Consider the following 24,321-nt stretch of genomic DNA (forward strand, 5'->3'; position numbering starts at 1 on the left):
GATTTAACTTTTGAACTGAATATCCAGTTTGTGAAAAAACAGAATCTGTGTTTCCTATAATGTTCATGAAGTTCAGTGATGGAATAAATGCCCCCCCAAAAAGCATGAGCGGCTTACAGAGAGGTGTTTGCTAAAGACGTGGCTATCTGATCTTCTTGTTCCATGCAGAAAGTAATTGGCTAGGCTTTAATGTGTTTTGCTGGCATTAACACTGGTTATTCCCATAGGACTTGCCCACCCACCGCTTCCCAGCCCCTGCAGAGCAGCATCCTGCCTTCCTGTAATTTCTTCCTTTTTGCTTCAGGTTATTTTTTTCCCGGGGTGGTTACAAATACAATTAGATCTGTGCGCGTCCTTCTAAACAGTGGGATTTCTCTGTGAAAAGCATGCTGTGGATCAGGTGGGGCAGCCTAAAACAGTTTCAAAAGAAAGAGAGTTCTGCTTAGTTAAAAAATATAGAAAAACAGGTTCCTTAAGCTAAGTGTTTCCACTGCTTCCACTGCATTAAATGTAAATAAGGAGTTAGTTGGGAAGCTGAGCAACCTTCACTGCAGAATCACCATCGGAGACCCGATCATGGTTCTTCATGTGCTCAGTGTGTTTCAGGGAATTCAAGAGTTAAAGTTTCCTCAGGTATTTGGACTCGATCATTTCATGTGCTAAATAGAAGACTCACCTCTCAAAAATCTGCAGAAAACTAAGAATGTAGCAGCTGAAGTTTCTGCTTTGTAACTTTAGGATAAAAAGATGTGACAGCGAAGATCCCCCCTCCCTGCTCCATGAGGAGCAGGATCTGGATGAAATGACCAAACAGATCTATTCCTCCTTTTTACATTCATGACACCGAAGCATGCGCGTGCACAGGGACCGCTTCCACATTTGTCGCTTGTCATCACTGGCTTGCAGTCCCCTCTGGTTGAACCAGTGAACTCAGTAGGGTGCTGCCAGTTATGGAAACCCACCAGACCAGCCCCGTCAGCAGCTGGCTGAAGGGGAGAATTCCTATTGGGCACAAAAGCTACAAAATACACTGTCCACCTTCTGTGAGTGTAACAGGCACCAGGAGATTTAGTTTTGCTCGCAACTGTAAATCCTTCTCAGCGACAGCCAATGAGATGTGCATGTCCTGAAATGGTCAGTGCTCAAGTTATTTTTCCATCATTTGTGCTGTGAAAATAGAACATTCCATTTTCAGAGGCTGTAAGAGATTACACTCTAAAACTCTTTAAGTAAACACTTCCTCTTGGGATCATGATCTCATTCAAACTAAAAAAATGTACCAGAATTTATGATGTATTTTAATTACTATTCTTGGTACCACTCATTAAACTAGAAATTGATTGCCAGTTTCACAGTTTCCTTGTTAGATGACAAAGTGCTTATCAAGGTGAAGCAATGCAAAACTGTTACTATAATATTCCACAATTTGGGATGATAAAAAGGCATGCTTTTTGTTGTGGCATTCATGTTGCAGTTGTTACTATAATGCGTTGCTGATTGTCTTTTTTGTTTAAAGTTTGCTTTCCCCCATCCAATAAGAGTATACCATATTTTTGTATGAGAGAAATTGGCTTTGTCTAGTTTATGCTAGCAATCTAAAAGGCATTACTGCAGACATCAAAAGTGTTTTTCATTGAACTGAGAACATCATAAACAGCTATCCTAAAGATTTAAGAGGATGATGCTAAAGATCCCTATACATAAAGGTGTTTCTCAAAGTCTTTTTCTCTCTCTCTAATCCACAGTGTGACAGCGAGAGTGATATTGACGATAAGGTAAGACTGAATTTTTTCTTCTTTCATGTTCTTCACTAGCTTGGAAATTCCCTCATAGTCAAAATAAGAATGAATTTGAAAATAATATTTTTCCTCCAGTCTTCCTGTCAAATTTAAAAATATCTAGAATTGAATGAAAAAGCACTGGATCAGTTACTCTGTGGTCTTGACTAGTTTTTGTTTACAGGGAAGAAACTCCCATTAACATAATAGTCTTTCTCGATGGTTACGTGAGCGTTTGGTGAGACCCGAGTCATAGTGTTAATGCTGGTTCAGAGGAACTCACCTCCAGTAACTTGACAGGAGCCCATATTTTATTTATTGTAACCTTTGGAGATGTCGATTTTGTAATCAGTTTAGAAGATGGGACAACCAGTACCTACCCTCAAAGGCAGTGTGGTAACTGTCAAGGAGTGTTTTGTCATGCCGCATGCATATTTATCATGGAGCAATGATTTTTCTGACCTTCTTTTGAATACAGAGGTTGGTCATTGAAAGGTTGTAGTTGTGTGGTTTTGCTTAGGGATTTCTTGTTTCACCTTTGCAAGGAAAGCAGAGAAGTTCCACTACATTGCAACAGTTGCACCGTGCTTTTAAGCATCAAATGTATAAAAAACTTGAGTATCCCTTGCTGACTTCTCTTCTGGCAGATCAAACTTGGCAGTCTCAGATTAGGTCTTCATCAAACTTTTATTATATTTTGGCTGTCCAGTCTCTTGCATTCATTCATGAGAAGCTGTGGCACGGAGGTTTCTACTGGATCAGCATTACAAAAGTAAAGGCTGACTTCAGATAGCCCTGTCTCCTTGGCAGCATGCTTGGCTGCAGCCATACATCAGAGGTTACTATGAGTTCAAGAGACTACACTAAAAGCTTCTTCTGGTTAAGTCTTTTTCTTTTTTTTAATACTGTTAGAGCTTGGGAAGCATTAAGGTTTCTTCAACTTCTTTTAAAAATCCCGTCAGATACCAAATATCCCTGGAGTATAGAAAAAGCTGTGTTTTGAGATGAAGGCTTGATTGAAGAGTGAAACATTTTAATCATATATGTTGGATAAAAGATACTGTACATGTTTTTGGTTTTTTTTATTTCATACGTGCATATCTATGTATAAAGTCAAACCCTGAAACTGCCTCACACCCCCGCCCCAAGTTCTGTTTCTCTACAAGGTTGCACAGCGGCAGAGCAGATGGTGAGGGTGGAAAATTATTCCCTAGAAGCTTAGATACCATGGGGTTAAAACATTTCTTAGACTGCCCAATCAAAGAAAGTAAAAGCAATCACTTAGAAAACTGTTTAAAGATCTGCCAGTCAAACCTCAGATGAAGTTGTAAGTGACATGTAGTTTTATTATACAGCTATGCTATTAATGATTATCTAAATTACACTGGTAGACCCAGCTAGCGGCATTACATCTGAGACTGACGTTTGTTAGATTAGGTTTGACTTCACCTTGTAGAGAAGAAATTGAAATCTGAACAACATTGATTAGCTTTCAGAATGTGGGATCTGAGGTTACCTTCAGAGGAAGCTGCATTGTGTTTGACTGGTAACTTACTGTCCTTTACAGCAAATGAAAGGCTATTATAGTGTTCCTTACCATTAATAATGGCATTTCTTTACATATCTATAACTGTAATTTGACCTTCTAGGCTCACGTATTTCCCAGCTACCTTCTCCTTAAGGTGACTCCACCTTACTAATAACATTTCTTTTCTTCATAAGGAGAATGGCACAAGATCATAATCTTTCTCTCTCTTGCCTGATCTGTCGAGACATAAGACATGACATCGGTTCTATTAAATAGGTCTCTGGAATTAAGTAGGGTTGCTTTTTTTTTTGTCAACAAAGACATGTAAACTCACCAAGGTTGAAATGAAGAGGTTTCAAACCTTTCATGGGGATAATGTAAATGCAACATTGCCTTCCAGTTGGGGAACAGAAGGGCAGCCTGGTGCTCTCTGTTGATTCCTGACATACTGTACTCCCCTGGAAACACATTCAATATTTGTCTAAAACTTAACCTGGCTGATGCAACAAGGAGCTATAAAGATATTGGCATGAATGTCCTGAGGGATTACACTGAAGAGTGCTTTTCCCCCCCTTCCATGCGTTGGTAAAATGTATCTTCCAATAGTACTCTCTGGCTATTGCAGCCTGATGGAGTATTAAACATAGTGTCTAGCCCAGCATCAGGCTTCCCGAATTATTTGATGGGTCGGCTTCATTTCACAGCACTACACAACAGTCCTGCTTTCCTGCTTCGTCAGCAAGAAGCAACTTTCTCTAGGTACACCTACATGCTGGCACTAATGAAGGGAAGGGCAGAAATTACTAATGTACTTCTGATTTGCATAAAATTTTTTGTTTGTCATAAACAGCGGATCACTGTCATCTGCATATAATTCATGAGGAAAGCAGGCAAAAAAATAGTTCATGTACAAGTATAAACTGAGTCACTGATAGAGCTCAAAGCAAAACTGAAATTTTCTACCTCCTACTTCTCTCTCTGTACCATGCTACTAATTATCCACTATTTATTTAGTTGATAGATATATGGGCTATTGAGCTCTTAATGTTTTAAAACATAGACGTTACAGTAAAATTAAGGCTTTACTCTCACTGCATTGAAAAATATAAACACGCTCCTGATGGTTTTGGTTTTTTCCTTGTGCAGTGTCGTGCAGGACTCCAGGGGAGAAAAGTAATTGAGCATAGTCAGTCATACATACGGTATATCGGAATCAAGGAGCATTACTTTAGTGCAAGATACAGTTTCACAGCAGATTGTGAGAGTGTTTCCAAACAGTGCGCTGCTGTTTTTAATAATCGGAGAAGAGGAGCTCAAGGCTGGGGACTTGTCCATCCCATCCACTTTCTCAGAACTGTCTCTGGCCAAGTATAGCCTTTCACTTCTGCATCACTGCTGAAATCTCAAAGGAAGTAAGTGGGATGATACTTTCTCACACCTATCATTCTGTCACCACATGCTTCTCAAAGAACTGTTCAAGATACACAAACTAATAAAGTGAGCTGTCCAGCCATTTAAACAAGCGAGAAACTTAGCAAATCATGCGTTCCCAGAGATGGAACTGCAAATCCTGTTTCTTTTACCGCGTGTTCATTGAAGGACATTGGTTTGGACTCTGCAAGTGTTAGGAGAATTGCAGGGTAGTTTGTTGGAGCTGTGGAAATGATAACGTGCTTTTTGTGAGGGAGGAGGGAGAGAAAGGGAGTTAGTCTGATAATTGTATTACACTATCTCTGCACTGTGCAATAGCTGCGATGTGAGGCTCACGGTCCATAAACATTGTTACTGAAAATATATACTTCCTTTAATAGCAACAACAGCATTAACAGATAGCAATTACCCTTCATTTTCAGGAACTATAAAGTCTCCATTAATTCAAGATTTATGTAGTTATAGCATTTAGCACAGGAATAACACCACAGAGAATTGGTTTATACACATGTAATGAGAGAGCTTATGGCATACTTTAGTGAACATTAACATAATAGAGTAATATAAACCATCAACAGTTCCACTTATTGTCTCTTACCTGCTTTAGCATCACTGTGAAAAGTGGCTAGCAGCTTGGTAATGTGCTCTGTTAAATGGTGTTCTGCAGAAAGCCAAAAGTCAACTTGTGTAAAACAAGGGAATGAGTAATCTCTGCTCGTTACTCCAAAATGTTGCTCTCATTTTTTTAATAACAGTGTTCAAGATTGCATTTAAAAAAGCCTGTTTCTTTCTTTAAAAGTAATTCAGTGTTCGTGTTCTTGCAGTCTTGGACTTCCGTCTGCTGTGTGTGAAATTGTGGGTTATCAGTTTAATTACATGGCCCTGCAGTGTAAGTGAGCTCTCCAAACCAAGGATTAGGGATCAGGCATTCCTTTGTTTAATGTGGTGCTAAGTAAGATGTACAAAAGATGATGCTGTATTCCAAAGTTGAACCAGTGTTTACCATATATTTGTTATGTAGTTCGTGTTTGTATTTTAGTTATAGTAAGCAACCCTTGAGACAGGTAAAGCTTATCCAAGATGGAAGCAAAAAGTTTGGAAGTCAGGTTTCTCAAACAGTGTTTTCACTCTACTTTCTGCAACAGCACAGAGTGTTTGTTAGGCCCTCCTTGTGGTGACACGAATTCAGCCTTGCCATATTTTTGTTTGCTGTGCTAATTTCTAAGTCCCAGTAGGTGCAGCAGCGTGCAGCAGCGCATGAGCAGGTGCGATTTAGCACTTGGTGCGTGGGAGAAGAGCAACACGGTAGTGCTGTGATGCTCCACCACGGGCTGGGTCCCCGTCCTGCTATGTGCTGTATAGAGGCACAACAGCTCATGGCTTAAGGATGAGATTAGAGTGAAGAGACTCAGATAAATGGGGGTGTACTGTTAACAGCAGCACTGGTTCAGTGTGTCAGCAGCCTCGTTGTCCAGCTTTGGGTTTGTAGGTATTAAGGTAAAAGGGAATGTTTAGGAGGCATTTGAGAGGCAAAATTCGGTAGCTTTATGAATAGGAAATTATTCTATGTAGCAAAAGGCACAATGGCTAATTAGTATAAAGGTACTTATTTGAAAGTTTGACCAAGGGGTGACTGAGTCAGACCAGTGAGAGATGAGAGTTTACATAAATACTGAGCATCAGTGTTGGGAAGAAGAGGTGAGCTGGGAAAGAGTCAAAACGTGAAGAGTGACGGTTTGACATTTGGGAAGCCACAGACAAGGAAAATGACCTTGCAGCAGCTTTTCCCTTGGCACAAGGACACAGTTATGTGGAAAGCATAAGATGGTACATGAAAGGGGAGGTAGTGGGAGCCTGACCAAGAACTCACTTGTGTGGATGAACAGAGAATGCTCATCATGTTTTAGGGGAAAAGGACATACAGGACTTAAACACAGGTTGTCAAGATGTGGGGAGTGGAGTCAGTCAAAGAAAGCACTGAGCAAATGGCTCACATTTGATTTTGTAGTGTCTGAAAATCCAATCTGAAAGCTTCACTTGATTTCCTTCTTGACCATTAAGTAGCCTTCCATAGTTTCTGCATTTTGATGGATTTCCTCTAATTTTGTGTGATATCTGATTATCTGAGGAATGTGATTTTACATTTTAGTCAAAGCTGTGCGTAAGTTCAGAACAGAGCAGTGGCTTGAATGGAGCTTTTATGAGTCTTGTTGGCATAAGACAAGATGATGAGTCTTGGCAGGGTGAGTGCAGGTTAAAGCAAAGGTAAACTCTGCGGTTTGGGCTCTGTGGTGCATGCTGTCCCATCAGCACTGCATCTAAAGTGTCAGAAGCATCAGCAGTTCTGCTTGATTGTATCCACTGATGCCCAGGCTTACATTCTTCCATGGGTCAGATTGAATACCTCAACACACACAAAAGGTTTGGTTTCCAAAGCATACAGACCACCTTACAGCCTCTGTATCCTTGGCCTTTCCCACACCTGTGTCAAAATTAGTTGGAGATCTTTGCCTAAATCTTTGGCAGCAGCTGACTTAATTTGTGGTTTACTACTCCTGACAGTTTATTGGGGAAGCAAAGCGCGCCTTCATCTCCAATAATAAACAACCCACCCGCCGACACTTTGACAGACTTAATGGTTTTTTTATACAAAAATGGACAGACTTAATGTTTCGACTGTAGCGATCATCTGTCCTGATCTCCTTAATGAAATTAGATTAAGTGCACCTGGGAAAATGCTGAGACGGCACATTGCCTTCATCACCTTCCTTAATTTAAAACCAATTTGCGGGGAAAATATCCTCTGAAGCTGAGGGAGGCAGAGGGAAGGGGGAGGGAAGGGGATTTTAAAATCTATCTGGATAGCTACTGGCAGTTTTAATTCCTTTCCCTGCTGGCAATGTGAAATATTAACAGCCTTAAGAACTGAGATTTTAAAGACTTACTAAGCTTTTTGCCTTTCTTAAGGGAAAAAAAACCAAAACAAAATCTTTACCATCAAGATCACATATAGGGACAAAGGCTGGTACATGCTGGGGCAGGGCAGAGAGGAGATCTGGCTGAAATATGAAAGTGTTGTTTTCCAAGAGCTAAACCATGTTTTCCTAAGGTGCATTATAGCTGCTAGATGTTGGTGATGCTTGCTGTCTGCTGTTACCTTGATAATGATTTAGCTGTCCAGGAAAATAGTAATTTGCCCACATAGCTGTGAAATCACCTGCAATATGTAGAATATAATGTGACCTGAAAATGATTACAAATATTCCTTGGGCTCATTCTGAAGAGAGCAAGAAACATGTCTTTTTAATTAAAAATAAAATACTGCGAAGAATAACCTCAGCTTCTTTTTTCCATGAAGGGTGATTCCTATTCTCTCACTCTGACTCCACTGATTGAAAACACGCTAACAGTTAGCTCAGGGTCTTCCGCTGGGGAGGCGGTCAGACAGCACAGTAGCCTGTGATAGGCTGGAAAGGCGCTTTTTAGCAGAGTTTTAAATGTTTACAGCCTTTGCCATTTGGACTATTGCAGTGCAAGTTCAACAGTGCAGTTGAATTATCCATCTCCTGTCTCAGATTTCACTGTTGCTGGAACAGTAGTATCCATAATTGGAGATGCTTTGCTTCATTTGCTTAGCCAGCTTGGTTCTTCATGAAAGCCTAGGTTCTGCAGAGATGTCCACCTTGTGTCTGGCCACTGTCAGAAACACCCTGAACCACACCAGAAACAAAGTCTAGCTGTAACTTGGTGCTTTAGAAATGTCTTGCAGCAGGCTTGGGGGGTGTTATGGTAATCAGTGCACACTCATCTTACTGCAACGCCTACTGGTCGCCACTCAGAACCTCAGTCATGGTAACCTTAGAAGAAAACGTCATTCAGAATAACCATGTTGAAAGTCCCCATTAAATTATATTTATCAGTGAAGATGGGGTCCGATTTTCAAAAGTACTCCTCACTCTATCAAAGTTAGCAGTATCTGTGGATGTTCAGTGCATCCCAAAATCTGTTCAGCCATCTTCATCCACTTGACTGGTCCTATCACTGGGACTCCTTATGTAAGTGGGAGTTTGCATGAGTAGCCCAATTGCTGTCAATGAATAATTTAAATGATTTAAGCCTCAGACATGCAGCTTAATAATGAGAGAAATCAGCCCCATATGTCCTTGTCCATAAATGCTAGAAGATGGGGACAAGTCACTTTTAAATGGGATTCATTTATTTTTAAGTGGAATCGTGATAAGTGTTTTAAAGGTAATCAACCATGTGTAGCTATCCTGAATGTTATAAATATAAAAGAACATTAGCCTAAAATTGAAAGAGATCCTGTTCATACATAAACTGAGTTAAGGGTATCATGCAAGGATAAAAGTGCAGAGTAAAAGTGTCTGTTCATTTTATTAATTGCCATAAAAGTGAGTGCAGTGGCCAGTGTGTGTCATACATGTCACTATATGTTATGGACACAGATCCTGGTTACTGAGTGACTGCAGTCACTTATCCCCTCTTTAAATCTTTAGATAACCTCACCCTACCCACAGAAGGTGAAGCAGAAGAAAGCAGAATTTCTTGTATCGTGGTTATTCAGCTTGTCCCCATAAAAAGACATTGTATATCCCACTGAAAAGGTCTTGCTCCTGTCCTTGTATTTTTCATCTCCCTTTTTTGTGAAATGTGAGTTTCTTGTCCTGTTTTTCAAGATCCTGCACCACAGTACCTTTTCCCATGTCTCTGACGGCATCACTTGCACCTCCTCTGCTTTGCCCGTGCTGCTGGCCTCTGGGCTGTAAGCCACCGATCTCGCATTGGTGGTTTTCTCCATGAGATCAGCTGCCTACAAAGACTAATCTGTGGTTCTTCCCCACAAAGCCGGCCAAATGTTATACGTAGGATGGTGTGCATTTAGTGGTAGTTTGTATTTACTGCAAATGTTACATTTTAGGATCCATAAGACAGAGAATGTGTCCTCCCATGGAGGAGATGACCTAGCATTTCATGGTCACTCCTGGAGTACAAATAACACAGAGAAATTATTTGTAAGCATGTTTTATCCAAAATCTGTTAGGAAATCAAATAACCATCTTTATTAGCATTTTCCACTGAAAAAACTGAGGCTCGGAGAAAATGCAGCTTACTTGCAGTCCCACAGTGAATCAGTCAGAAGTGTGTTGTAGGACACACATTCCTGCTCTTGTCCAATTCTGTGTCTGACCCCTCTCCATGAGAGTCTGGATGGTAGACTGTGCTGTCTCAGCCAAAACTAACCCTTGGACATTTGCCCTCTACGCCCTAACTGTCTCTGCTGGTGATAGATGATTCCTGAAAAAATAATTACCTTTAGCTGAACTGGAATATGTTTTAGGTTTGCTTTCTTAAAAAGTCATAAAGCTTTACATATTACATTGGAAGTCTTATTCTTTCTAAGGCATTAGAGCCTGTTTTCATAACTTTATCAGAGGAGTGTCTTTTTAAGGTGGTGAGAGTATCAAGATGTTTTTTGGATGGCTATTTCCTTTGAACTCTCAATGTACAGAGATCATTTGTGCAACTGCAACAAATTAAAAGGTGACTCCAGAGAGGGAGAGCAAGGTTGGAAGAAGTGTATGTGTCTGTGTTCAGTCAAAACAATCATAGTGGAATTGTTTAGGTTGGAAAAGACGGTTAAGATCATCAAGTCCAACCATTAACCCAGCACTGCCGAGTCCACCACTAAACCTTGTCCCTAAACACCGCACCTACGTGTCTTTTCAATACCTCCGGGGACAGTGACTCAGCCACTTTCCTGGGCAGCCTGTTCCACCCTTGCAGGTGAAATTTTTCCTAACAGCCCATCTAAACCTCCCCTGGCACAACTTGAGGCCATTTTCTCTCATCCTGTTGCTTGATACTTGGGAGAAGAGACTGACACCCACCTCACTACAATATCCTTCCAGGTAGTTGTAGAGCATGATAAGGTCTCCCTTGAGACTCTTCTCCAGGCTGAACAAACCCGGTTCCCTCAGCTGCTCCTCCTAAGACTTGTTCTCCAGACTCTTCCCCAGCTCTGTTGCCCTTCTTTGGACATGTTTCAGCACCTCAAGGTCAGTCTTGTAGTGAGGGAACCAAAACTGAACACAGCATTCACAGTACAGCCTCACCAGTGCCAAGTACAGGGCAACAATCACTGCCCTGTTACTGTTGGCCATGCTGTATCTGATACAAGCCATGAAGCTGTTGGCCTCCTTGGCCACCTGGGCTCACTGCTGGCTCATATTCAGCCAGCAGCTGACTCACAGCCCCTGGTCCTCTCCCCCCAGGCAGCTTCCCAGCCACTCTTCCCTGAACCTGTAGCCTTGCGTGGGGTTGTTGTGACCCAGGTGCAGGACCCAGCACTGAGCCTTGTTGAACCTCATGCAATTGGCCTCAGCCCATCAGCCCAGCCTGCCCAGATCCCTCTGCAGACCCTTCTACCCTCCAGCAGATCAATACTCTGCCCCAACTTGGTGTCATCTGCAAACTTACTGAGGGCGCACTCGAACCAGTCCTCCAGATCATTGCTAAAGATATCAAACAGGACTGGCCCCAGTACCAAGCCCTGAGGAACACCATTTGTGGCCAGCTGCTGGCTGGATGTAACCCCATTCACCACCAGTCTTTGGGCTCGGCCAGCCAGCCAGTCCTTTGCCCAGCAAAGAGTATGCCCATCCAAGCCTTAAGCATCCGGTTTCTCCAGGAGAATTCTGTGGGAAATGGTGTCAAAGGCTTTACTGAAATCTAAGTAGGTGACATCCACAGCTTTTCCCTCATCCGCTAAGTGGATCACCTTGTCATAGAAGGAGATCAGGCTAGTCAAGCAGGACCTGCCTTTCATAAAGCCATGCTGACTGGGCCTGATCACCTGGTTGATCTGTATGTGTCGCATGATGGCACTCAGGATGATCGGCTTCATAACCTTCCCCAGCACCAAGGCCAGACTGACAGGGCTGTAGTTCCCCAGATCCTCCTTCCAGTTCTTCTTGTAGATGGGAGTCACATTTGCTAGCTTCCAGTCGACTGGGACCTCCCCAGTTAGCCAGCGCTGCCGCTAAATGACTGAAAGTGGCTCGGTGAGCACTTCCATGAGCTCCCTCAGTACCTGTGTTCTTAATTACCCTTAGCCTTTTGAAGTCTGCAGCTCTGACTTTGTTTCTGCTTCAAACATCACCATCAACAGCCATCAATGGCTCAAGCACTCAGAACCTGGCTCATGGCAGGACGATAGGTGATGTGCAGTATAAACCAGGTGGAAGGGTAAGATGCCTTAAACGTGAGTAAAAACTTGGTTTTGCTTAAAGTTCAAAATAAATCTGACATATAGAAGGAAGGAAATGGGCTGTGTATGAAAGGAGGATAACAGTTGCCCTTCACATTGCCTGCCCACAGAGTGGGGCACAGGCACATGCTCGTCCCAGCACAGACAGTACTAGTGGGGACCTGCACCAGCAGAGGTGAAGGAGGCGGCTTCCTGCATCTTCACCCATGTGCCATGAGGGGGCTACCACTGGCAGTTGTGCAGGTTGCCCTGCGCCCACCGCAGCCCTCCGTCTCGTGGAGGTCAGCCCTAGTCGTGCACTGCGATGAGAAATGAACACTTTCAGCATCCCCTCTCCAAGCCAGCTGCTCCCTCGAGGAGTGGGTTACTTGGTACTTGCAGTGTAGGAACAGGCATGCGGGCTCCCGTTGGGGAGCAGTTGAACTTACTTTGTGGTGGTGTGTTCATTTCATACATGTTTACAGGAATGCCAACATAGGCTACAGCTACCTAAATTTATGGGGGTGGCTTTTGCATCAAATAAATCACTTTTAGGAGACATATCCCAGTGATGAATAGTCCTGCTACCAGCTGTGGGCAGTTGTTCCCCATTGGCCCCATGGAGGAAAAAGTGGCAGAGGGAGTAGGAAACTGCTCTGGGTGAGAAAAAGGCTGATGCCACTCGCACTGAGGTGCTTGTAGTGTTCCCTGTCCATATGGAGAAGGGGAGAAGTATGCCTGCCAGCTAGATGAATAGTTATTTTTAGTAGCACTGTAAAGTCAATTAGAACTAAAGCAGATCTGTATTGAAAGTTAATTTGTATTAAGAATAGCACTGCACTAGCTACCACTTTCATTTGGAAGCAGGTGCAAGTCCATCTGCGCTGCTTGCTTTTAATGTGGTCCAGTGTAAAAAAATGATGTTTTTAAGCCATCTTATTAGCTTCAAAAGTTATTATATCCCATCTTCTTAGCAAGTCGGTAACATCACTGGTGTTGAATTGATTTGTCAGTACTGCCAGTTTGTATTGCTGTGAACGTAAAAGAGGCAGAAGTAAGGACAATTCTTGCCCGGGCAGTCGTACAGTTTCCAACTACAATTCTTGGCTGTTGAGCTGGTGAATGTATTCTGTATAAAAGATACATATGTATACATCTGTATAAAAGCTGTGCTTGAAAATGTTTGAAACAGGACTGTAAGCCCCAGAGTTCATTAGACCTAGTCTGGATGTTAATTTCAAACTTTCCTCCTCCCTCCCTGCCCTGTCTCCTTTTTGCCATCTCCCTGCCCTGTGGTTGCCTTTCAAATCAATACCGTTCTGCACGGATAAACAACACAGAATGGATTGAGTGGAGGTACAAAAGGTGATGTTGTTACCTGCCTCTCGACGCAGCACTCTTCTTCCCTCTGTTCAGCAGAATGACTGAGTAATGCTGAAGTCGAATTATGTACCTAAGTCTCCTCAGCATCAGTTTAAATACATGCTGAAGTATGTACCACGTGGGACGGCGCGTTAGATGTGCCCCAGTGCTGTGCTAAAACAAGACCTTGGGTTTTCACTCACTCTCAAACATACAAAGCCTACCAGTGCTAGAAGCATGTTTGGAGTCTGGGGTGTAGTGGCATGAGCAACCATTTCTTGTGGCTGGTTGCTGAAACTTGCTGTTCTGTGACCTTCAGTTGTGGCCGTGTCTCAGGCTTGTACCTTAGGCAAAATTCCCATTCGTCGTGCCACTGTAAAGAGCAAACATTTTGGGGGCAAAATAACTCTGCGCTGAGAATCAGATAATGTAGTTCAAGTCTGTGGCCTAATTCCTCTGATGATGTTGTTTAAAACATTATTTTCTCATTACCCTTTGTGAGCTGAGCTTCAGAGCTCTCCATTAAGAATAACAGCAGTTACTTGAATTAATTGGTTAGAAAACATTTCTTCTCTCAGCCATGTTCCACAACAAAACCTGGGGAAGCCAAGACAAATGCTGGCCCAAATTTGGAAGAAGTTTTGTTTAGAGGCCTGAAGCTTACACGTAGCTCTGCAGACACACACACACATACGTGGGTCTGTTGTAACTGCCTTGGTTTTACAAGAAAAGAAGCCAGGCAGGCTGCAGGGCTCAGAAACAGTTGCTCGCCAGATTCTGATTTATTTGACAGCCTCCGTAATAAAGTAACTATTTGTCTAACTCTTCCTGATTAGTCTGAAGAGGTCTGCCAATCTGAAGAGGATTGACTAGTCAGGAAACCACTGGTATTTTGGCTTTTTTTTTTTTTTTTCTCCTTAAGGGTTGTGATATTATTTGCAGTAATTTCTCCTTTATTAAGTTTGGCATTTCAAAATAATTCACTGCTGCAATGTGAACATTTTCCACATCAACCATAAGTCTGTTACGGAGAAATTTACAAAAACAAAATGACTTCATATTGCTTGCAGATGTATTCTGTAAAAATAATTGTTTTTCACTAGATTTTAATGTTTCTAAGCCTTTGTAAACATAATGCCTAAATACTTTTATTCAATAAACGAGACCCATTCAGTAATTGCTTGCACATTTGAAGTCCAGTAAATAAGGAGCAGATTTCAACCAAAATCTGTGTATCATTTAAGCTGCTTAGGTCACAGCCCTAGGGCAGAAAAGAACTGGTGAGAAACTTGTGTTTTCAGAAGTGGAGAACTGTGACTTCAGAAACCAAGACAAATAAGCCCCATTTCTCTTTAATTAGTGGATTTCTGCTTATGGGCCAGGCTTTCTTTATTCTTGGTTCAGTAAGGCTGGGAATTCAAAGGAGGCTGACGATGTTAAGCATTCTGTTCTCTGGACTTTCTTTATAGTCTGAGGATACCAAAGTCCTTCAGGCTCCATTGGAAATCCCATCACACAAACCCACATTTTTTCCTTGAATGCATTGTTTTCAGGTTGGAAACACCATTGTGCATAGAGCAAATGCACGTACACATGTGGAGGAGAAATTGTGGCTGGTGTCACTAACTGTATGCCTTGGGTTTATGTGTACTAGGTTTAGTATGTACTGATTTTTAAAAGCCAGCAGTACAGAAGACCTCGTTGAAGCTAGGAGAACCACTCTAGTAAGCATCTTGTGGTCTTAGGCTTGGGCAAAATGTCAACTTAAAACAAAACAAAAAAAGAGTGCATAAATAATTGGATATTGCTTGTCATGCAAGAAAAATAACTTACAAAGCAAAGTAGAATCCAGAAATAAAATTGAAATAAAAACAAAACCAAACAAATACCACATGTATTGTAATTCCTGTGTGAGACATGTTTGGTGGAGTCCTTAAATCAACCAGCTTACAGACTGCGTTGATGAGCTCTCATCGTGCCTTATGAAAGTTAATACTAAGTGAAGTATTCTCTGTGGTGGTTTGTTTTCCTCTACAGATACTTGCAAGGCATGGAGACCTTTTAGTGGAATCAAGGAGGGCAAAATATCTCAGACAAGGTGGTTTAAAAGATGGTGTGTTTGGACTTTGTTACCTTCTGTTCTCCAGACACTGTATTCTCATGGGTGAAACTCTGGCCTGTTCAAAGGCAGTAATAAACTATCTTTAATTTAAATATAACCAAGATTTCAACTAGTATCAGCAAGAGTACACCTCGCTTCCCCTTAGGCCACTGTGGTCTTTTAACACAGAAGTATAGGTAAATGGTGGCTAAGTAGCCTTCTCATTTGATAAAGAAGGTGGATACAGAAAAAGAGGTGTCATCTCTCGTGGCACTAGGAGTTGCGGGAGATGCAGTGGGTCACACCGGCTGCATTCCAGGTGACAAGCCATGAAAAGCAAACCATTCGAGAAAAACCGGCTTTGTATGTGTCATACCTGAATCTTTTGCTCGTGTGTATGACAGCGTGCTTCCCTGCCATCACAGATCATCTACATCCAGCTTGCTTTGTGTCTAATTCCTTCTCCTTTTCCCCCTCCTATCCAAAAGACAACAACCCTAAAACCCCGTAAAGCTTTGCAGCTGTTTTCACACATAATTAAATCGTCCTAGGTAATCCTCACCCGGTGGCCTTTCATACGGCGGTGGGGGAATAGCATTGGAGCCACCGCTGTGATTTGATTACTGGGATTCCTGTGCGTATCAGCTGCTCCATGAAGGCAGCTGTGATGTTTCCAGGGCTCGGAAAAGCTTCGCTCAGAGAAGAGCCATTCCTTGTTCCTCATAGCAGCTGCCTCTGCCTGTAGGAGGTGAAGGAGACGTGTAGCAGGGAGAATAGCTTTGGACTGTACCTGGCTGGTGCCTGTGGCTTGGATGGTGTCCAGCTTGTAGCAGACCCTGCATCCAGTGGCACCACTAGGCACCGAGGAGACAGACAGTAGTTTCCCCTGCTGTGGAAGCTGCCTTGGATAGGCTTTCTCATGGGCAGAGGTCTACACACATCTTTGACCTGGGCAGAGACATTAAGACACAGCAAGGTGAAAGTTGTGAAGTTATACAACTAGAAATAATCCCAGGCCCAAAGGTGTAATCATCCTTGTGTTGAATTAAAAGAAAGGAGTGTAAAACCAGGCGGACTTGGTCAGAAGCATGACAAAAACTCTGTGTGAGTTATTACAAGTGCTATGGCATTTCCTCTGCCTGGAGCTGATCAAAAGCTCTAGCAAATGAAACAAGCCTCTTACATTTTGCACAGCTTTGTAACTTGCATGGGGAATCGTGTCTATTTGAAGTGAACCCTGCCTTAGATACCTGTTTCTCACTAATACAGCACAATTTTCTGGTTTGTAAGCTTCGTTGGGGTGTTAAGCAGCAGTGATTACTCAGTTCCATTGCATCAGAAAGGCCCAAAGTGTTTTGGGAAGCACAGGCTGACAAAGCGCCTGTCCCTCAAAATTTTGGCTCCTGCACAAATTCTATGGGCTGTGTCATATAACTGTCCAAAAAATAAGAAAACCCAATTGTTTTAATGAGAAATCTTGCCTGTGAACCCTTGCCTGATGAACCTCTCTAGTCATGCTACTGTGATCCTTCACATTTAGAAACTCCCTTACTGGTTTTGGCTTTATTTATTATTTTCACATGGCCATAGATGTGCCGGCTCTTACATCTGCATGCCTTCCTCTCCTGTGCCCTAGCTTTTGGGTCTTATTTTATCAGATCCTTCGTGTCAAAGTATAGTGTGAAAAGCATTGAAGAGAATGAAATAAAGGGTGTTCAGAAGTGCCCCTTGAGCATCGAGAACTACAGGTTTCTTCAGGAATCTGCAGAGGCTGTAGCATTTTTCAGAGCAGGAGAAACCTGCAAAAGTGTTCTTTACACCAAGAAAGTCAGGAAAATCAGTGTAACAAACTGGGGAATATCAAAACTTTTTTTTTTCCACTGGATAATCTCTCCAGGGATTTTTATATACTAAGTATTGCCATGATACGTACTCTTTATATGTCTCTCAGCACACAACACCACCGCTGAAAGCACTTCCATTCACTTGTTATCTAATCTCTGTCATCAGAGGTCAATGGATACAGGCCAAGGTCCTCCCTTGGCTTATTTCCAAGCAAAAGCCCTGCACCCTTTGAAAGAGCCTGTTTCGAATGGTGTATAAACTGGGATTTGCCTCACACATGGGCTAGGAATCCAATTTCTTCAGAGCTTCTGTCGTGGATCTATTTGCAAGAGACTTATGAACCCTTGTTGCAGAAGGGGCTGTGGCTTAGATGCTTTGATAGTCAGTCTTGCAACTCCGTCATTGATCTCCGAAGAAAGCTCTGTTGGGTGATGCTGGAAATGACCGTTGTGTTATTTGCTGTATCAAAGCCCCCAGGAGCTCTGGCCAAAGACCGTATCCACACTAGGTTATTTACTTCACAAAAAACTGTCCCTGCTCCAGGGAGCTCATCTTCCAGGGAAAAAGCGAGAGAGGAAGCCTGTGCTCTGAAGAGGTCCCATAAGCCAACATGGTAAGCAGTGGCCTCATCATACCCAAGAGACCTATCTGCCATCAACAACGTTGTCATAAAGGAAAATTTTGGGGAACAATGAGGCAGCTCTGTGGATGTTATTAGGGACCTCCTCTCAGGAGTGGGGGGAAGCCTGGAAGAAAGCATGGGCCGAGGAGTGGCTGTGGGAGACTGGCCTCGACCTGTTCTCCTTTGCAGTTGGGTGTGTAATTGCTCTCCAGCCAGCTGGAACCCGATCAGAGAAGGGGAGATGCAAAGGAGAGATGCCGTGTTTTGTAATAGCCTCAGTTACTAGAGGAAGAGAGGTTTGCATCGTAAGAAAAACGCCCAGGTTGATAGTCTATCCTATAGTCTGACTAGACATAAATGTATGGAGTAAGGTCACATCAGAGTAATTGGATTACCTAATAAAAAGCTGGATGTGGGTCTGTTACAGACAGGGAAGGCTTGCAGAGCACTCCCACTTTTTTAATTGCTGCTTTAGCCTGCTGGTAGGAATGGGGAGGTATTGGAAAATGACATTTACAGTAGCAGGTTCAGAGGCACTGCTCATGAATCAGTTTCAGTGCATCCTCTGCTCCAGTCTGTGTCATGCAGCAAGGATTTTTTAATGAGTATTTTGTTTGTACCTATGATTAATTCCTAGTGTTCTTCTGAAGCTGCCAAGGCAAGGTAGAAGATGCTTGTCTCTGTGTGTTTTTCTAAGTCTTAAGTTCAGGGTTATTTTCTAAAGGCAAGATGAGTATGGAAAATCCTGTCCAATCTCAGCACAACTTTTTTTCCTTGAAATGGCATTTGTCTCTGTCATGTGCAGCTGACTTCATTCTCTGCTAGAAGCTTCTCACTGACAAGCTTTATTGTCATCTTGGATACACAAATTATCCTTGTTTATTTTGGGGCAGCTTGAGAGACATGTTCTCTTCATTCTTCTCAAAGTCACAAAACATAGAGGTCTTTCCCACTCTTCTGTAAACAGGACACTAAGGAAAGCCAGATGTTAAGGTTGTCTTACGCCTTATACCATGAGTCTCTGCTTTCATGTGCCTACGATCTGGCCAGACTTCATCACTGCGAATTTCTTTGTTGAGAATCTTCTTCACACTGAATTATTTGGGTAGATTTCAGCTGAAATGCTTCAGCACAGGGTGATCTTCCACTTCTCCCCCTGGCTGCCAGAGGAGCGGAGAAGATGGTACTTGGCAAAAGTGTGTCCCGTTTACGCTTATAGCTTTTTCCTGTTGGCATCCAGCCGTGTGGAGGAAGGTGGCAGATCCCGCAGGCTGGATGTGTGGGCCTGATGTGGTGATGGGGGGAACCAGGGCCTGTGATGGGTTTGCTGAGGAAATGAGGGAGCCAGATTTTTAAAAGAAAAAGGGGTTTATGACACAACTAAAGCATGCGTGCAAAGGAGAGCTAAATTAAGGTCGTGTGGACAACTCTTTTTCTCTTATTTTTTTTTAAATGCTTTACTTTGTATCCTTAAGCATTTATTTTTGCCATGCCTGGTTGTATGGCACTTGAAATGAGTGAGACTATATAAAAAGTAGTGTCAATTTTTGTGAGAGCCAAAGATCCATCCTGAAGTGAGAAGAAAGAAAGTGTTTATCAAATGCCTGTGTACGTTTTAGGGTGCAAACAGATGTTCTCTATGCGAAACATGGGTAGAAACAGTTTAGTAAAGCTTTCTCTCCTCTTTTGCTGCTGCTTTTAGGGATGTATCAGCCTTTCAGAGATCAGGTTCTGCAGATCATACAAACCATTGTTTTTTCTTAACAAGGTTTGCCAAGCTCATCCCTGGTTGTAAACCTTTATTTCCTGTAATTTAAACAAATGATGCATTTCAGAAGTGACTCAGTTCCTTAAAATAAAGATGTATTTCTACTAGCTGGCTAAATGGAAGCCTTTCCCAAAGCCTACCACATGGCCCATAATGCTGCATTCAGTTCTTCTCTCACCTTTTCTCTGAACACTTCTACTATCTCTTTCAAGCACAACTTGAATCTGAAGAAAGTGTTTGCGTAAGTTTTCAAACCACTGATATTTGAGTGGGCTATGAAAAAGGAAAGCAGTTTTTTCTAGGACTGATGCTGCTTTCTAGAAGATCAGGCGTGTGTTTGAGATGATCTCTGGCTTTGTGTCTATACCAGGGTACTTAGAAAAATTTATTCGAGTCGACTAAAATGTTAAAGCCAAAAGCCAAGTGAAAGCAGATCCACATGGAGGTTGCATTTGGGGTGTAAGTGGCATTGCATTACCGAACTGGACTGTTAAAGATGTAAAGCTGATTTGTGTCGTAGAATGATTGTAACTAATCTGCCTTGTTGTTGAACCTTTACTTGCCTTCTCTTACCTTTCTTTACTATTTCTGTATTTTGGGTATCATAAGGCTAGTCTGAAGCTCAGAAAGCTCTGACTGTTGCCTTTAGTTAATAGACATTCTTCCATCTAACCTGTCTAACTTGCTGTCTGATGACCCATTAAGCAATTGTTTTTAATTAGCAAGCTAACTACTACTTTGCAATGCAAGGACTAAAAAAAATATAACACTTAATTCAGCTTCTGGAAAGTGTAGGTTAAATTATTTGCAATGCTACTTGTAAACTTCTTGAGTATATTTTTTAAAAGTGGCAAAGGTTTGTAACTGACAGCTTCCTTGTTTGTACTGTACTGTACTGCCTTTGGAAAGCGGTGAGAAAGAAGAGGATGTTTGCTTCTGTTTGAAAAATCACAAGTTGGGCAAATTGTTGTCTAGAAGAGAGTTCATCAGATAATTGTGGTCAGCCAGAGATTTGCACAGGCCTCAGACACCTGCATAAGAAGAGTTGCAAAACCTGTTGTTGGAATGAATGACATGCAGGGACTCTACCAAAACTCTCCTTAGATTTCAGCATAAGTGAAAACAAATGTTCTGCTGTAAATATCCCCCAGGTGAATACGTTTATTCTTTTCACAGCTTTGAAACACGCTTCAGGCTAGAGAGGCTCCCTGGAGAGGGAATTTAGCGCTCTGAGCCAAAGGTCAGGGTCAGGTCACTCTGCTCCATTTGAAATTTGGCACCTAGGTACATATGGCAACTGCATCATCCCAGGGGCTAATTTGCCAAATCAGATTGCATCCTCTTTCATTGCTGTGTGCCAAGGTCTTATGTCAGTCTTCTCCCTGCAAAGCTGAATGCTGAACATCCAAGACCTGCTTCTAATACCAGCCACTTTCAGCAGCTGAGCTCTACTGGAAGAAAACCAGAGCACACCTACCTGATAATAAGAACAACATTTACATAGTGGTTTTGATTTCAAAACTTTATTAAGCATCAAAGGCAAAGTTGTGCTTGACCCTTGGAGGCATTTACAAGGAACTCTCTTCCTTGCTAATAAAGAAGCACAGTGGAATGAGTAGATGGAAATCACAGCCTCCGTAGAGGCTAGTGCAGACCCTGACTCACAGCCTCCCTGGGGAAGCCAGTGCCTCCCAGGAGTTCCCCAAGAGCTTATAATCAAAGCACAGATGTGCAAGAGAAGGAAGCAGAGGCACTGGAGAAGGTAAATGGTAAGAAAAGAGGTATCCAGGTACACTTGTTTAGCTCGGTACAGAATCCATGATGCTGTCAGTGTTATCACACTTGACTCAGGTTATTACAAAGCCCCACGTGGGATGCCATGGTTATCTTTACACTACAGGTTCTTGCAGCTTAATTAGGTTGGTCTGGGGTAGGATGAGATTGGCAAAAAACCCTGCTGCACATACAGTTCTGCTGAGAAACTAGTTTTTTCCCGGTGCGGCTTTGCTTTGACAGGTTTTGTTGCTGGGATGCGTTGCATGCAGTGTTTCACAGTCACTGGTATTGATACATATATGTTGTTAACAGGTCCTAAACCTCAGTGTTCTTTGACATCCTTTCTTAAAGACAAAAGAAATGATGCACAGAAATTAAACAGTGGAGGAACTGCAGCAAGTTTCTGCCTGTGATTATACTGAGGTTTGGGATGGTTTTATTCCTGCTTCTGTACCCAGGCAGCTATGAAAGGCATCTCTGTTGTGTCAGTCATCTGGATGCACTCGCTTTTGCAAATGCTGGGGCAGGGAGGCCGCAGGGAAGGGCAAAGGAAATGCTGAGGTAGAGAGGGAAACTTCGGAGAACCCAGAAGGTGCGTGCTGGAGGCTTCAGCTTGCTTCAATTAGTGGAAGTCAGGGTGTACCTCCTTCCCTCACCTCCCTACCTTTGATCTTTCTTAAAGGTGTAATGCTAGAAACAGATTTAATCATGATACAAAATACCTGGGAAATGCAGCCTGTAGCTTTTATGATTCTTCTCCAAAAAGGGCCTTGGAGATTTTAGCTTTTCTTTCTTCTAGCCTTGGAGATAGACATGTTCATATAACCCTGCTGTTTCATCATTTGTATCAGTAACGCGCTTGCTGCCAATATCCAGCATTTCCTGATACAGAATCCATGCCTAAAAACTGCTAGCTCTGAGGGCTTTTCGATCCCAATGATTGTTTTCTCTGCGGACGCCCGGTGCGAACAGTGGTTCTGGATGGTGTATTCCCTGCCGGATAATGGTGCACCCAACCCTTTGCCCTCTGTTTCTGCTGAGCAGTCAGTTGGCCTGATTTGTAGTGCTCTCCTCTGCCAGTGCTCTTTTTTCTTCCCCTTCTTCTTGTTTTTTAACATGACAAAAGGTTCATGCGTTTAACCTTTAGAAGCATTCCAGTTGGTCTCTGTTCCCCTTGCCAAGAGGATGGTGATGTTTCTGAGTAATGAAGTCTGGGAGCAGGGTGGGACTTTAGACCACAATGTTGTGTTTATCTGCTATGATATCCTCACCGCAGTCATGCAGTTGGGAGGAAAGATAATCTTGTATTTCAAGTGAAGCCTCCTAGAGAAGAGATAGAAATACCTCTCAAAAGAATAGCTGACTAAATACCCATTGGTATTATGCTGTGTCCAAAAGTCAGTGAGGAGTTTTTAGCCCATCGAGCTACTGAAAGCAAATGTGGGCTGTGTTTTACTGTAATTCAGTAAAATAAAAACAAAGCCAAAATGTTTTGTAAAAATCAGTCTTTGATCTTTCCTAATGCGCAGCCTGTGTTAGTGGTCACAGCTGTCCAATTCTCTCAGCCTGTTTCTGTTCTCCCTGATGCCATTTTTACATTGGTGCAGTTTCAGTGATGTCAGTGGAGCGGTTCCAGATTTTTACCAGCAGTTTGGCAAACCCCATATGTTTAAAAATCATGAGTCAGACTCCAGAAAATAATGTGATTTTTCTTAGAAATCATTATTCAGAACAATGCATTGAATTAGGGGTATGTTTCATAATCTGTCTTTTAATGTTTCAGCTGATGGGTCCTTCTCATCGTATCTGAGCTTTTTTTAGTGTATCTGTGAGGTCTGGAAGATTATTTTGCAGTTGCCAGTGAAAGCTATGACTCCTGCTCAAGCACAGGACTCCTGTCTGGGCAGTACTTGGAGGGGTCTCTTTTCTGGCCCAGGCTCTGAACATCTACATGCATATAAAATGCGATAATTATCAACATGATCAATAACCACAACTTTGATCAACATAAACATCAATATAAGAGTCATCAATAAGTCATATTAAAATTCTGAGTGTTGTCAGCATTGCATTTTGGTAAGAACAGAGTGCCATTGACTCACCTCTCTGTTGATTTATTTTTACCAAGTCTATAGGCAGAACACAAAACTTCCTACACTAATTGAGTTTGGGTTTAGCTTGAAACTGCGATACAGAGAAGGTAGCCAAGTGTTCAAGCTCACAGTGAGCTAATATTTTATACTCATGGTTGGATTAGTTAAACTGCTCGGCAGGAAAGCCTGTGTATGTATGCACTTGCACAGATCTAAACAATGCTTCCTCACATATATATATATATATATATATATATATATAGGAAGCCAGCCAGCTACTCCATTGATTACAGTTTTGTCTTTCTGTTGCCTGTGCCTTTTATCATTTATTTGGAAAGTTAATGAAAACAAGCTTAGTACAAGGAAAAGCACCCAGCAGAGCAGCCATCAATGCTGCAGAAGTTTCTTCTTGCCTGCTTATAATTAATGCCTCTTCCAGCAGAGAGAGGCTTCATGCGGCAAAGGCAGCCAGCATATACATCAGGCTGCTGGAACAGTGATTATTGATAATGGCTGGGAGGGAAGGCTGCCTTCGGTGGAGAGAAGCCAACATGTCTTACCTTGTATCAAGGAACGTGTGAAAGCCATCATTTTTTTTAAATAGTTTCAAAAAATCAGTATTTCGACTTCACCGTCCTCTGCCACATCCACACCAGCAGCTTTGAGCGGTGTTGGCTATGCTGTACGGCTGGTTTGAGAGATTTCAGATGTATCAGAAGACCAGTCTGGCATGCTTGTGCACAAAGGCCA

General features: G+C 42.4%; 1 protein-coding gene across 20 annotated transcripts in view; it reads left to right on the forward strand.

Moving 5' to 3' along the window:
• FBRSL1 (fibrosin like 1) overlaps nt 1-24,321 on the forward strand; it is a 547,777-nt gene that overhangs the window by 364,811 nt on the left and 158,645 nt on the right. For all 20 annotated transcript variants that reach the window (XM_080373488.1, XM_080373505.1, XM_080373495.1 and 17 more), the window contains one exon: nt 1,746-1,775. In XM_080373488.1, the coding sequence (XP_080229614.1) occupies nt 1,746-1,775 (30 nt within the window). The remainder of the gene's footprint in view (nt 1-1,745; nt 1,776-24,321) is intronic.

The sequence above is a fragment of the Falco punctatus genome (assembly GCF_963210335.1).
Source record: "Falco punctatus genome assembly, chromosome: 1".
Lineage (NCBI taxonomy): Eukaryota > Metazoa > Chordata > Aves > Falconiformes > Falconidae > Falco > Falco punctatus.